This window comes from Nesoenas mayeri, assembly GCF_963082525.1.
Source record: "Nesoenas mayeri genome assembly, chromosome: 13".
In the NCBI taxonomy this organism is placed as follows: domain Eukaryota; kingdom Metazoa; phylum Chordata; class Aves; order Columbiformes; family Columbidae; genus Nesoenas; species Nesoenas mayeri.
Genome location: NC_137550.1, coordinates 1404254 through 1419974, shown reverse-complemented (window position 1 = coordinate 1419974; position 15721 = coordinate 1404254). Strand labels below are relative to the sequence as shown.

Below are 15721 nucleotides of genomic sequence, written 5' to 3'. Positions count from 1 at the left end.
AGCGGGCAAGCAGCACAGTGAGGTGCGTGGTCCACGGTGGTGGCCACTGCAAAGGGTGAGCGGGAAGCGCTCACTGAAGCCCTGGTTTTGCGACAGGGCTGTGGTGGGGCTTGGAGAGGGTCCCTGAGAGGCACAGAAGGCTCCATGGGGAAGCAAAGTGTCTCCATGGTGTGGGTGCAGGAGCAGCGATGGCCAGCAGAGACCGGAAGGAAGGCGACACATGGGGTGACACAAGGGGTGGACAACGCAGGGAAGGGAGTGGGGCCGGAGGGTGTCGTAGGGAGCTCCCCTCGCAACAAAGACGCAGCCCAGCCCCGCTGAAGTGGGCATCCGTGGGCCAGCTGTGCCAGCGGCGCCAGAGGCCGGGAGCCCAGCCCCGGGCAGGACTGCGGGGCGGCCCTGCCCAGGTAGCGGGGCGGATCGCTGCCCCCGCCCGCCGCTCCCCGCTCGGCTCGGGTTACCTGGGCGGGCCGCGCCGCGGCTCTTCCCGTCTGGCCCGGCCCCCGCGACGGGAAGTGGGAGCGAGGGGCCGCGCTGGGACGGCCTGAGCCATGGATCGTCCCGGAGCGTCGCTGCCGTGCCGGCTTCTGCTCGCCGTCTGCTGGGTGGTCACCGCGGGGACAGCGGCAGGTAGGAGCGGGGAGGGGAGCGGGACCACCGCTGGGCTGCCAGGCTCGCCCCGCTCCGCTCCCGGGCTCTGCCGAGCGCTCGTCCCGGCGGCGGAGCGGGAGCCGGGACACCCGCGGGGGAGCCGCCACGGGGACCTTCCCGGACGTGGGTCCGGCAGCCGCGCTGCCCGCTCGGTGCGGGTACCCTCGTGTATTTAAGTGAAATGCTTTCATTTTGTAGCAGAAATGCCTGAAGCGCGTCAGCTGTGTGCAAGAGCAATGCCGGCAGTGCGCCTTGCCTCTTCCCGGGCAGAGGAACGGGGATGCTTTTAAAAATCTGCTTTTCTCTCTCTGGAAGGCAGCGTTTGACAGGGTTGGCAGAAACCTTTTAAGCTCTGTCTTCGGTTCCCGGGACTGTCCGTGCCTTATAAACCGAAGCAGAAGCCCACCGCGTTTCTCTCTGTGCGTGTCTTGCGGCAGATTCCTGGAAATCAGGCGAAGGCACCGCCGGTCCCGCTGCGGGAGCGGGTTTGCTGATTGCGGGGGCTCTGGGCTTTAATTTCCCTTGCTCTGTACTTTGTAACGTTACATTTGCCGTTACTTTTAGTTTCCCTGCTTTTGGAAGCACAAACGTTTAGCTGCAGGAAAGAGATGCGTATGCCTCGGAGGGTTTTATAGGTGGGGCTAGAAGCCTTATAAATTCTGTTTTAGTTAATGTTATGCAAAAATAGAATTGCAGCCATTAGAGACTTGTTATTTTTTAGGCTGGCTACAATTTGGTTTATAACTATGACATCAACTTTAAGAAAATACAGGAGGACAAAATACAAATGCAAAGTGTTGCAACACTTTTAAAATACTCGATGTTTCGACATTATGGCTTTTCGAAATAAAATATTTTCTATGCGGGATTGTCTCAGCTAATTTCTGGTTCCCGCTGCACTTTTATTTTCTTAGAAGCATCAATGTGGTTTTGGTTTTCAAGAGTGGAATAATGTCTTTGCTGTGGTTCATAATTGGTATTTGAGTTGTTCTGCTCAATTATCTCGTGATGAGATTTTAATAAGAAAAGTATTAAACTGTGTATATTTTATACAACAAAAGTATGAGACTGGCCAAGCCTATGAAGAAGAGAAAATCTTCAGCTGAATGCAGCATTAAAGCACGAGCTTCAGAATTGTATAGATTAATATAAAACCTACTAGACTTCAATTTTCTAGGCTAATACAAATCATTCATTTAGTTCTAAACTTAGCTCTTACTTTGTGTGGTTAGAAATCTGCAAGCTTTAGCGTAACTACTTCTAATAAAACCTGTTAAAAGGAAATCTGTAGAACTTCAGAACAGCAATCAAGGGTGAGACATTTTTTAACAGTTTGTGGCTTTTTGGAGGTAGTTAGAAGAGTGATCATGAAACAACAGAATGCTCGGAGCTATGTCATTTTGTTAAATAAATATATTTCTTTTTTTTTACATCATCCAAAGGATTGTATTTGAAATCTTAATGCCCCGACGCTATTCCTAAACCTATCGTAAGTTTTGTTAGTGGAAAAGGTATTAGGCAAAGATGTTCTGGCTAAGTTCACTTGTTCCAGAGGAGATTGCATTTTTGTAAGAACAGAAGTTTCTCTGCTCCTCAGGTCAGCTGTAAAACTGAACAAACAAACAAAAATCCCCAAAGTTTTAAGTAATAAAAAAAGCTAAGCATATTCAGACTAAAACAGTAAATCTTAGTAATAATTCTCATTTTCTGTGCAAGCATATGTTATCTGCACATAGACACGGACACACAGATGGTAATCATGGTTGATTGCTATGATTGCCTGTCCTTTAACTATGCAGAGGTCTGACAATCCTCCAAGAGTTTGAGTTTTCTTCAAGCTTTGGCAGCTCTGGCTCTCGGGAGATGTAAGATAATGGTGTTACAGATTCTTTGAGCTGAATTCTTGTGGAAAGAAGCTGGTTTGCATTGCCATCCGCTCTCCACCCTGTGCTAGCTGAAGGCAATGAGGCTGCACTGTGACCTGTATGGGAGAACCGATCTTGGGGGGATTATTCTGCCCCTTCCCTATGCGCTCCCCCGAATGTTGGGGCAGGTTGAACCTGGTTTCCTGGAATGAGCAAGACCTGCAGTGCTAGTTGATGTCAATTTGAAGTGCTCGGAAAACTACTTCGTAACAAGGGTGCTTTCCATACACGAACAGGTGGTGGTGCCTCAGTGATGACACTTGAGAAGCAGTCTCATTTGACCTCTTATTTAATGCCTTCTAATAGTACACATTTCAGTAGCTCTTTAAAAAACAACTAAATATGCTTTCATTTTCTCAGGAAATTCCCAGTTCTTAATTTTTTTATAGAACTGGAGTCTGACACGTACTTTATTTTTTCCTGGCAGTTTTCTGTTTTCTGCCATATTTCCCTTCTTTGTGATCTAATACAACCTTCAAGCTGTGTGACCGGGTATTGAGTAGGCTGTGACTCAGTGCACAAGAGTACGGAAGGGTCAATGTGCAAATGGATTTATCCCAACAACTATCTCTGAGTCATGACTCTTCTGCTTCTATCTTGCTTTTGGAGAGGTGAAAAAATGTACTACTGAAGTGTGCCAGAAGTAAATTACTATTTGCCCACACTGGTTTTGCTCACCGTGCCAGAGCATAGCATTAAAATTTTAATAGGTGAGTAATTGAAAAAGCATTGTGGTTTCTTCGTTGTTTCTTAACATTCTCGTTTTCGCTTGCATTGGGCTAAATTGTGGTTGTAACATAGAGCTGTTGCTTGCAAGACGTAATCACTTGTCTTTTTAAAGTTTTCTGTCTAAAGCTGCATTAATGGATAACTTTGGGGTAGAATGAAGTGTTAATTGCTCCACAAAATGTATATACTATGTTTACTGAAGATTCAGTATGTGTGATGCAAACTGGCAGCAGAAAGTACCTGGAAAATGAGTCTCCTCTTCATGAGCATAAGTTTCAATACCACAGCCACTAGATTATTACATACTGTGATTACTTAAAAGTTACATTTAAAAGTTTTTTGTGTGTGTTTCTTACAATTATTTAGATGATTAATGGACTGAGATAGCAAAAGAGTAGAAACAATTTAGTGAGCAGTAGCTTATCTGATCATAAATATGAGCTGACAAAGTTGAGAAATCATTTGTGTTCTTTTCTGTTGGAGAATTAAAAATCCATCCATATTGCTAATGGCAAAACGTACAGCAACAGGACTGTTATGCTGATAATTTCTTATTTCTTTTAGGAGCAAAAGTTCTTCCACCTCCATCCAACCTGGACTACTCATTTATCCAAATCTGCACCCTAAACTGGACGTGGAACCCCCCAGAGAACGTAAGCAGTAGCTGCGACCTGGAGTATTCCAGCGACATTGTGATTGATGAGATCCCTCAGGACAAAAGAGTAAGTGCATCGCCTCTTTAAACTCTGCTATGCCCCTGTGTCTTATTGTGATAAACCTGTCTGTGTATAAACATAGAAACATATATATCTACAGTTTTAATACAGTCTTCAATTCTTGTTGTGTGATCAAAACCTCAAAAACTAGTCATACCAGCTTGTGGGATCTTCAGATCGGAAAAATCTGTCTGTCGCTCTCTGATAATTGAGCTGCTACTGATAACGCAGAAGTATAATAATAATAACATGAAAAGAACTTGTTTCGGTCTTGGCTTATGCAGCTTTCTAGAAAAACTGAAATATATACAGAGCAGTCTACATGCTTAAGACTTGAATGGCAATTTGCAAAGGCCAATCTCCTTCACTCTGAAATCAATTTAAGAAAGAGGTGTGCAAAAAAAACTTGGTGTAGCTGTGATTTGTCAGCATAGCATCTTTGGGAGGTAATGCTGAGTATTAATGTATTCTCACATTTGCCCCATCCCAACACTGCACATACAGTTACCCACAAGAGTTGTGTTATGAATACAACATGGAACACATTTGTTCCCTGGAATGGAAATTGTAAAACTTCTTTGTTTTGGTCTTTTGTTTTTATTCTGTGTTAGATGATTTGCAGCCCAGATGTGATCCTTGGTGTGGATTAACAACTTTTTGGTGAGGACTGAGAGTAGCATTGCCATGATGCTGAAGGGGCTGTAGGATAAATATTTTTACCATTCTTTGCCAAGAGGAAAATTACAAACAGTCAGAATTTGAAGCCTCGAATATGCACCGACTGTGGAATCAGCATTGCTGTCATTACAGATATGATGAAAATCTATATGATACCTCTTGAAACAGTCTTTTGTTGTTGAGCTCTATTACCATTTTATGGCTTGATGTTTACAGTGGCCTCTTCACAGTGACCACCCTACTCTTTCTGACAACTCCAGGATATCCTGGTTTTGCAAACAGCTGAGCTGATTTAGTGCTAAAAGGTTGATACTTCATTTTTGACGCCACCTTATCTAATGAACTTCATCTGACCTTTAGATGAGCCAGTCAAACTTACTAACTGCACAGAAACCTATTTACCTTGTCTGATGGGTTCATTAACAAATCAACAAGTTGAAAATCTACTTGGTTACCAAGATGAGTTTCTAGAAGGGTCTTACAGATGTTAAGGTCAGTGGTGTTGAATGAACTGTGAGACAGTGGCTTCATATGTCACAATAAACCAGACTGTGCATCATCTTGTTGCATCTTTTTGCATTACAACTGGTAGAACCTAGTCTGTTCATAGCTGTTTGATTTTCTTACCCTCTCGTTAGTGCCCATATTTATTATTTTTTGCATACAGAAGAGTGATTATACCATCCTCTGGTAATCACAAAGATCATTTTTTATCCTGTTTCTAGTTAAATATAAGACACATCCCTAGCCAAACAAAAGGTGCTCAAGAAAGTGTATGAGAAAAGGTTAAGGCTTTTTCTCACACAAACACATACTCTTTTCTGAAAACGGAAGCTTATAAGCTACTGGGGGGATGAGGTGTCATTCTATTTAATAGCCACTTGTGGATTCGTTTTTATAAATTTTTCCTTTGCTCCTGAGATCAAAGCAAACTCTTCTCATTGCTTTTTGGTTTTGTCTTCAAATGCTCTTTCTTCTGTTTGTCAAACACTCACGTGCACACACACAGACAAAGGTGAGATCTGTAAGCTCCTGTTTATATAGCTGTAATATAAACAGGCTTATTTTGTTTCATCCATGGAGACTTACTCTAGAACTGTTTTCCTCCACATTATAATTATTCCTGTATGGTCATTGCTCATGTCTACAGGTCACTGGAGTAGAAGGAGTTTTCCTTTGTTGAGTTCTGAGTGTACCTGATGAGGAAAAAGAAAATCTAAGTGATGCTGAGGTTTCCAGTGTAGTTGAACCCTCATTTCATTTGCCTTTGAGTTGCAGTCTTTCGAAGGGGCCGTAATATGTTCTTACATTAATACTAATTCCCATGTGTCTGATATGGTATGCCAAACATTCTGCTTTTCTTTCACCCCCACATCTAAACCCAGGAATGGAGTAAGAATCACTTTCGTGTGACGGATACATTCTTGAATGAGGAAATGCGTTTCAAAGTGAGAAGTGAATGCAAGTACGACAACACCAGCGAGCCCAGCCGATGGGTGGAGACCTCCCTCCTGCCAAAAGGTACCATGTGCAGCGGCCAGACTGGGAACAGACATGCCCGTCTTGGCCTGAGGAGATATGGCCTTGTTTTCTCTGCTATTGTGTCAAAATATCACAGAAATATATCATAGAGAAATAGGGAGAGAGCAGGCACAAGGGCTGGTTCAATTGGTAGAGCCTCAACAGAACTGTTATACTACTGAGCATAGTCACAGTCAACTTCAAATTGGGTCCATCTTTTTGAAATGCCCTGTACTTTGAAAATACAACTTCAGTCTTCTGACACTTAAAACTTTGTGAGCAAGCTTGTAAAATGTAAATGCTCTTCCAACACAACAATGTGGTTCCCTTCATTCCTCTTGTCCCTGTCATGCTTGTGAGATAAGACACAACGTATGTTGTAATAAGCCTTCATGACTAATATCTGTCAGTTTGTTTTGTATGATTTCTCTATACAAGTAAAAGTCTCTAAAATAAACCTACATTTGTAAATATTAGAGGAATTAATCTAGTAAATTTAACAACTTGTGGAATAAATAAGTGGCCTAATTAAATTCTTATAGTAGGGTTCTCTCTTTTTCAAGAGATATGTGTGGGGTCTACAAAGCTGTGCATAGCAAAAGGAATAGAGAAAAAATATTATTTGTTGTTTCTTGACATCCAGAAATAAGGGCTATGTAGCAACATTGTTAGGAAGCAGACTTCAAGGCATGCTGTTTTCTGCTGGATGCTGGGAGTTAGGGCAAGGAAAATAGAGCCTCTTGCCTTGAGGAGTAAAAGTCTGCCTAACCCAGGCTTGTGACTCGACGGGGATGAAAATCGCATGTGGACAGGAGAATGTGAGACCATATCAGAATTGTTTGCATGTCTGTCAGAAGGGTATTTTGGAAAACTGGGGAAGCAGATCATTAGGACAGCATGTACTGAATGGGTTGGGGCTTTTAAAAGTCTGCTTGCAGATAAAATATTTTTAAATGCTTATTGGAATAGGAAAACCAGTTTCCTTTTCCTACATTCTTACATAGTCGTTAATTCAGTGAGAGCGCAAGCTTGGAAGTAGAAGTTGGCTTGGAGTTTGCCATCAATAAGTCTGGACTATTGATAAAATTAACATGCACTTTTTTTTTAGTTTGTGGAGATGTTGCTACTTGTTACAAGGAAGAAATACCTAATATGCTGTAATATGATAATACGGTATAAAGAACTTGTACTGTACAAAAATGCGGGATTGAATATGAAAGACTATTCTGTAATTGCTCTGCCTGGGAGATACACTAATGTCTGTATTCCCAATTGCTATGTACTATTTTGTATTTTGTTCTGTAATTTGGGTTTTCAATATGTTGAAGAAGTTGAATATCTAGAGGCATATGGCTCTCAATTAAAAATTCAACTTACCCAGTGTTGCTTTTGTCCATATTTAAGATCTACAGGTATTTCCATATTCAGAATACTGAGAAACTAGTATTGTGTCTGGAGAAGATAACTATAATTAAATGCTGACTATTTTTAATGTTGATGGCTGTAATAACTGTAACAAAGCTAAGTGTTATCCCTATAATAGCCAGTTACTTTAGCTTCCTTTCAAAGCATCTGTAGTTTTATAGGACAAAATATTTTCCTGACTCAACACCTTGTCCTTAGCATCAGGTATCTCTAAGTAGTCATTCAGACCTGGCGGAAACTGAGATTCACTGTTATGGTTGGTTTGCATTTAGAAGTTACTCTACTGAGATTTCAGCTATTGCAAATGATAAACAACTGGAATTCATCCCTTGCTGTGCTGAGACAGGCAGGCTGGGAGCCCATCTTTGCCTTCCAGACAGTTTTAGTTGTGTAAAAAATGTTCATTTACTCCTGGAAATTGAGGAGAAGACTTTGCTGGAAAAATAAATCTTAAAGAGACATTTCCAACTTGCCTTGCAGGTATTCCAGGTACTGCTGCTGTTGACTTAAGCTGCATTTGGCACAATCTGGAGTACATGGTTTGTACATGGCGTCCTGGGGAGAATGCAGGCAGTGATACCAATTATTCGTTGTTCTACTGGTTTGTATGAACTTTTTATTCCCAACTCTAACGTGCTTTAGCTCTAATGTTTAGTTTTACGTTATACATTTTGCTTGTCTGCTTCCTGTTGCTTTGGAAGATCCCAGGGCATTGTGTACAAGTTAGTGTTGGGTCCTGTCCAACAGAAAACTTTGCTGCTGAAGGGTCAAGAGGTTGCTGTTGCTGAGTCTTTTTGGGAAGTTGATGTAACTATTTTGTGAAGCACTGGCTGCTTTTTGTAGCCCACTTGCAAGCAGCCATGATTGCTAATTTTTTCTAATTAGGGATTCAAAGAGGTTAGACTGTTATATTAATTGCTTTCTTTGCAGCCCCAAAAACATGGGCTGCTTAAGTCATAATCACTCGCTAATGTGTCAGCTCTTAAATCATTGGGACACAGTATGAAAGCGTTAATAACATTTAGCAATACTTTTGTTTTTATCTTCTATGTCATAAATAATCGATTGATCTTGAATGTTACGGAGAACGGATTTTTATCATCATCCATGCTTGCCAGCTGACTGCCATAAATAGACTCTTGTTCCAAAGGAACAGAGCTGTGAGCAAAATCTTGGCAGCAAGGTCTGCATACAGTTATCTATGCATACTTCTGTATGTCGATGGGGCTTGTGAAATGCCACATTGCATTAGCTTCTGTAGAAATATTGAAGTTTTCTTTCTGAAAGCCTCCTTGTAGTAGTTGTAAAGCATCTTTCTGTCTTATCTGAACTAACTAAATAAATGTTTTCCTCTTCCTCTCCAGTGGCAGTCTCATGGGCTGGCTGTTCGATTTAATGCATTTGGACAGCAGACTGCAGAAAACGTGCTGCTTTAGTTAAATGCAGGGAGGACTGTTCTCTCTCTAAATTGCTACTCAAATAATTTTTTTGTTTAATTGCAAGAATAGTACCAATGAGGCAATGAAGATCTGAATTTGTGGGTATATGGATACTTACTGCAATAATGCTTTAGATTAGAGCTATGTATTTTCAACTTACCCCTTAATTTTAATGAAAGATGTAGCTGCAGTGACAGCAAAGTGTTTTAATTCATGCTGCTTAGAAAGAAAAATACTTTTTGATTTTTAAAGCTGAAAACTAAGGAAACACTTGACTTTTGGACTGAAAGATACATTTTCCATGATGCAGGGGAGATGAGGTTTGTTTTTTTTCTCAGAAATGAGTGAACAGTTACCGGAAAACTTATTGCTTAGTTCCATTTCATATTCTTCTTTCATATTTTCCTCTAAAACACTGCCTTCTAATCTGAAGTGAACATGACTATGATGTTAGGTTAGAGCAAGGGAATCCAGTCAGTGCACAGAGAGCAGGTTGGTGCATGGGCACGGTGCTGTCTGCTCCCAGCACCTCCGGCTCCATCAGCCCCAGGGTGGGGACCTCAGAAGGGTGGATAAAAAGGGTCTGTCCTGAAAACAGAACAGACAGTTGGGGCTTCCCCAGCCCCTATATATTGAGATATGAAGTAGGAGAATGTCACTCCTATAGTGCTCCTAAGTGAAGCTCTGATTTACTCTCTATCACGCTTATGTAAATAAATAATCACTTTTCTTGGGAGGAAGAGCTACCAGCATATTTTCACTGGGGCCTGGGGAACAAAGAGAAGGAAAGAAGAAGGTTGTCATAGCTTCTCTGTTGTTGGAAGTGAACACGGACATTTTGGAAAGCAAGTACAGGTAATCGGTGAAACTCGACCATCTCAAGCAAGAGCTGCGATACCTGAGGCATTGCTGAAGGAGATCAGTCAGCTCATTCCATCACAGAAGTGACATTCTGTTGGCAGGAAGTGATCCAAATCAGTTTGCTTTCAAAATAGATATTTTTTTGTTCCTTGAAATTGTTTTTCCATGTGGAAAATGTGAAGCAAAGCTAAAAGCAGCTGTTATATTTGGTGCTTAGCTATAAAGCAAACCTGCCCCTCCTTCTGCTACTTTGACACTCTTTAAAAAATATTCTTTCTAAAGCTTGAGATAAATGAGAAGCTTCTTACTTTGCATAGCTTTACTTTTATATATGCTATAGCACAGCTTTAATGCAAGCTTAGTCTTTAGAATTTGTAAGAGGTTTAAAAACAAGCTTGCTCCTTGCCCTCCTGTTCTTTTGATGTTTAAAAAAATATATTTTTATTCCTATAGGTTTGATGGTTTGAAAAACCATAAGAAGTGCAACAACTATTCTATGCACCAAGGAACCTTTGGATGCATTTTCAATTTCAGCTTCCCAAAACTCACCAATACTTACCCAGCTATAAGTATTTTGGTTAGGGATGATTCTGAAGAAATTAGGCCTGTGTGTACAAGTAAAAATCCTACCACCCTTGGTAAGTTTAACACCACATTATAAAAAATAATTTTAAAAAGAAATTGTGTTTGAGAAGCTTGCACCTCATATGCGGTGGATGTGACAACATTAGATGTTCCCTTCTTCTATTGATCTTTTATTTGAGAATTATATGAACGGGGTGGGGTTGAGGGGTGAGGGGGTGATTTTCCACTCATTTTTGCTCTTATTCTTTAGTTGTTTTTATTATTTCCTGGCTTTTTTGTGCTTTTTTCTTTTCCTAAACTGGTATAAGTGTAATATGATGCAATAAGGGACTTGAACAGTTTTCGTGAGCAGTGACATATACTGTTAACTACTTTTTTTCATTTTGCATTTCAGTAAAACCTGCTACACCAAGATGGGTTAAGCTGTCAAAGATCAATGATGAAATATATTTAGAATGGAGTGAATCAGACACCTTTCCACAAAATTGTTTATTTTATGAAGTTGGATATCACAATGGTGATGTGGACAGTACTCAGATGATTAAAGTAATTTTTCATTACTTACGGTTAACTGATTTTTTTTTCTCTATGTATCTTTTGTAATTTGTGTTGATATTCACAATAACTCAAATGTTGGATGTTTGAAAATGAAAAGTCATGTAATCTGCATGTGAACAGGTCTGGTGCACTAGCTGGAAGTGTTGTGTGGACTTCAGATTTTTCTCCCATACAGTAGGTTTCTGATAGTAATATCTATACAGCACAATTCACATAAGTATTGAATTCTCGGCCCATCGTTTGTTATGGCAAAGCAGTAATGTGCCAGAACAGTCCAAGATGTATACACTAGACTAAACAACACACACCAGGAAATACACTGCAGTGCGTGTATCTGTTTGCTTCTCCGTGGACTTAGGTTTGGTGGTGTTGGTCTGTGCTCGGTCAGATGTTTGCCTTGATTTTTGAATGACCTGACTTGTTTACTGTAAAGCAAAATTAATTGCTGGTGCACACAAGGACACGGAATTTTATACAGGAAAGCAAAGGGATAAAAAGGCTGAGGATGGGGTGAAAGAAAAAGGTGTGCGCTCTTAGATAAAATGATTTTAATGTGCATGTGAAAAGCCTTGACTTCAGTGTCTGGATGTGCGCATGCCTGTATCTGTATAGCCAAACTGACAACACTGTTTGATCAGAACAGTAAACAGTGTGACAAATTTAAAAGTGAGGTGGCAGTCTTCTCCTGCGGAGCATATGTAGTTGTTTGTCCTACCCCAAATTTAGCAAACTTGAATAATATCAACTTTCCTCAGGAAACCAGCATTTTGGATCAAAAATAAAAGTTCAATCCCAGCCAGTGTGTGTGTGTGTGCGCCTCTCTGTAGAGGCATCACAGAATACTTTGGTATGGTCAAAGTTGGATCAGCCTTGCTGCGCTGACAGGGGAAGGCAGCGTAAGTCATAAACATTTCTCAAAAAAAAAAGAAAAAGCACATTGTTACAGAGACTTAGTTTAATCATTGGTGTCAAATCTTGTATGATACATGTAGCAATGAATAAGATTAAATCTTAGCTTTGGAATCTCTATTTAGGCAGACTGTACTGGTTAAATGCTACTGTGTCCTTTTTTATGAAGTTCAGTATTCACAAAGAGATCTTCCATCAAAACATTCCGAATACATTAACTGCACAATGAAAATGGGCTTGTAAGTGACTGAGAATACGTTGGTAGTTGAACAAACCAAATTACCTTTTCTTTTTCCCTTAGGTCGAAACTAATTATACGTCAATTCCTAGCGTTGATCCTAATAGCAAGTACATCTTCAAAGTGAGAGCAAAACCAAAGCCTGAGTGTTACAGCAGCGAACTCTATAGTGATTGGAGCGAAGAAAAGAGTATTGGTGAGAACAATTGTTACTGCAATTTATTGCATTCTATTATTCATCGTAAGGCATGTAATACCTTTTGTCTGCTAAATGAATGGTAGTCAAAGATCGTCTTCCCTATGTATCTATTTCATTTTAGGTGAAAAGAGGGCAAGAGAGTTCTAGTCCATTAGCAGTGCCATCGATTACTGCCTGTACTGCTATATATGTTGAAGGGATTGTTGTGCAACAACACCTTTCAAGTGCTACTAGTTCTTCAGCCCCGAGTCTTGCTGGTTTTCTTTTCTTAGTTTTTATTTTATTTTATTTTTTTAATTATTATTTATTTTCCTTTTTCTTTTTCTTTTTAAAAATCATTTTCATTGCCTAATGTATCTGTATTATAATATGCTTTGAAAAAGGAGTCCTCACCTACAAAAGTGCTAGTGTATTTGAAGAATATTCTGCCTGTGAATTAGTTAGAGAATTAGTTAATTAATTGTAATTATTCCTAAAAAGCCTTCCAAAACACCCCTAAGTTTCTAACTTTTGTTTTCCAGGTGAGAAGATAGACTCTACATTCTATTTTGTTTTAATAATCATCATTCCAGTAACAGTAGCAGTGTCTACAATAATTCTACTAGTTTATCTAAAAAGGTAAATAACAATCATCTCCCTTTATTTACAAGCCACTAATTCTGATTGGTCTTTGTCTTGCGTTACAATTCATCACTTCTGCAGGTAACTGTCCATGATGTGGCATGTTTCAATAGCATCTGTTTTATCTGTAACATGCATTGCATAACAAAAATGGCACCACCATTGTGCCTCAGTCATTAGTATTAGGTTTATCATTCATATACGTGCTTTTCACCTGGGTAGCATCAGTTATGCATACTTACAGTTAGATTCTTGTTGCACAGCTATTGCATCCCCTCTCTTTAAGCAATTAAGTCTGCATTTAAAATTAAGCTTATGTATAAAGTGTATTTTACCAGATTAAAAAAAAAAATCTGCTTTTGCTGCTGTCTTTGACAAAAGCAAAAGTTATTTAGAATCTGTTTGAATATTTCCATTTTCATTTGGGGAGTAAAAATGGGACCCGGGCTATAATTACAGAGAATGAACGCTGGGCAATGATGTTGAAGCTGATGCCATAAATTTTCTTTGGCACACCCGAGTATTAAATTGAAATGGTGAGTCTTAAATTAATACATCTTTCATCTAAAGCTTTTCTTTTTCATCTTCTGAAGGCTGAAGATATTAATTCTACCACCAGTTCCAGACCCTAGAGAAATTCTTAAGCGCATGTTTGGAGAACAGAATGACGATTCCCAGGTTAGTAAGAAGCTGTTGGGTGAACTAATCTATTGAACTGGAATCTGTAAGCTTCTAGTTTTCTTTTTCCTAATACCTATGTTTATCTGAAAACCAACTGTACATAAGTAAGTATACCATATGAAGACTAAGTATTCATACCTAATAAGAGTTGTACAGAAGCAATTGTCCAAAGCTGAGAGGGATTTTTTTTCCTCTCAAATTGCATATACTTTTTTTCTAGAAACATTAGTAGAATTGCATTATTCTGTTATTTCACAGACTGCTGGTCCCTTGAATGTGTTTTGGGTTGGTTTGGAGGTTGGGTTGTCTGGTTGTTGGGGTTTTTTTTTGGTGGTGTTAGTGTTTGTTTGGTTTGTGGGTTTTTTGTTGTTTGTTTTTTGTTTGGTTTGGGTTTGGTTGTGGCTTTTTTTTCCCCCAACTCCATTAAACGGCTTATACTGAACATATAGGTCTTCCTCTGCTAATTGCTCATATTTATGATGTTGAATAAAGCTATTCATATTTGACTTCCAGCAACTTGTACTTTTAGCACTCTCACATTTATCACAGCCTGTTAGCTATGAAGTAAATCAGGACACTTAGCTTCTCATTGGCATAACAACAGAACTAACTACAGCCGCTCCAAGTTTTTGTTGATTAAAGGCTTGCTGTGAGCCCTTATTTCAGGAAAAATAAACATAGTACTGATTATGGAAACCCTTATTTCTAAACAAATCTAACTCAGTAGCTCTTCATAAAAATCCTAGGGGAAGTACACTGACAAGCCTTAATTCAAACCTGGGCATGAAATAAAGTATGTCGTTCTCTTAACATAGTCCTTGTATGGAAGGGACCTTCTGACTCCCTGTGGCATGTCAAAATTGATGCCACCTGTGAAATGTTTGTAGAGGATAATAACTATCTGGCTGTCTGGTGCTGCACATGCATTGGATGTTCTCAGTTGAGCAGGAGTTGCAGGAATCACTGACTCTGAAAATAAATCTCCTTTTGTGGCCTCCCACAACTTCCAAATGTAAGTAGAGTCAGAGTCCAGAGTCCAGAGCCCAAAATCCGGTATTCCCATTTTCCACAGGGGTATTCTGAGTTCACCAAATAATAAACCAGAACTATGTGGAAAGCATGGATCTTGCTTCCTAGTTTATTACCTTTTAGATAAATATTTCAGCATGAGGATGATAAGCATAGTAGCTTTTGTCATGCTTTGAGAAGTGTTTTGTTACTGCCCCTAGTAATGCTACGTTCTTGCTTCTGAGTATTATCTTGATCTTCTCTATGTGCTCAGGGTCTCAGTGAAAACTCCACTAAGGGTGTACATCCTCACTTCTCCATCCTCCTGCCCATTAGCTGTAGTTGGAAGCACTCTTAAAATGGGGACCAACCTTCAGTTATTTCTCATCTCCAGAGAGGACAACTCTTCTGTCAGCCACAGGCCCAATCTATGTCCCTAAAAAGCACAATTTGTTGCCCAGCTACCGTGGCTTTTTCACCATAATACAGGCTGTATGTTGTGAAATGGGTCTGTCCTGCTGGGTTGAAAAAACAATGCTCGCATGAAGAAGTGCTGTTAAAAATGTTGTTGTTCTTTTTCAGGGCTGTGCAAAGGATGATTCTGTGAATGCTTTTGACAGATTTATTAAAGAAGAAGAAATTCATTCTTTAATTTTAACAGAAACTCCAGAGTGTACTAATTCTGAGAAAGAAAACCGATAAACTCTGCTTTACCAGTGAAAGATGAGGAAGCTTTCATTCCTGCTCAGGTGACAAAGTAGATGTGAAGAGGCCTGCAAGACATTCACCAACTTTCACCTTACTGAGTCCTTTCTAAGTCTTATTTCTCTGATATTCAGGAGACACATCACTAAGAGTGGCCATTCCTCCATCTCTGCTAAAAATACTCATCTTGGATCACTTGAGATGAGCTTGTACATAAATTTCATCTGACGACATAGCAGTATCTCTTGTTCTGGCTCCAGCCAGCTCTGCCT

The 15721-nt window shown here is 39.9% G+C and overlaps 1 protein-coding gene across 1 annotated transcript; it reads left to right on the top strand.

Moving 5' to 3' along the window:
• Positions 1-551: 551 nt before the first annotated feature.
• On the top strand, positions 552-15446 carry IL13RA1 (interleukin 13 receptor subunit alpha 1; the record flags this gene model as incomplete). Its single annotated transcript, XM_080352516.1, has 10 exons — positions 552-630; positions 3870-4027; positions 6085-6220; positions 8126-8246; positions 10399-10583; positions 10925-11076; positions 12299-12431; positions 12956-13052; positions 13649-13733; positions 15327-15446. The coding sequence occupies 10 exons, from the start codon at positions 552-554 to the stop codon at positions 15444-15446; spliced, it is 1266 nt and encodes a 421-aa protein (XP_080208642.1).
• Positions 15447-15721: the final 275 nt, after the last annotated feature.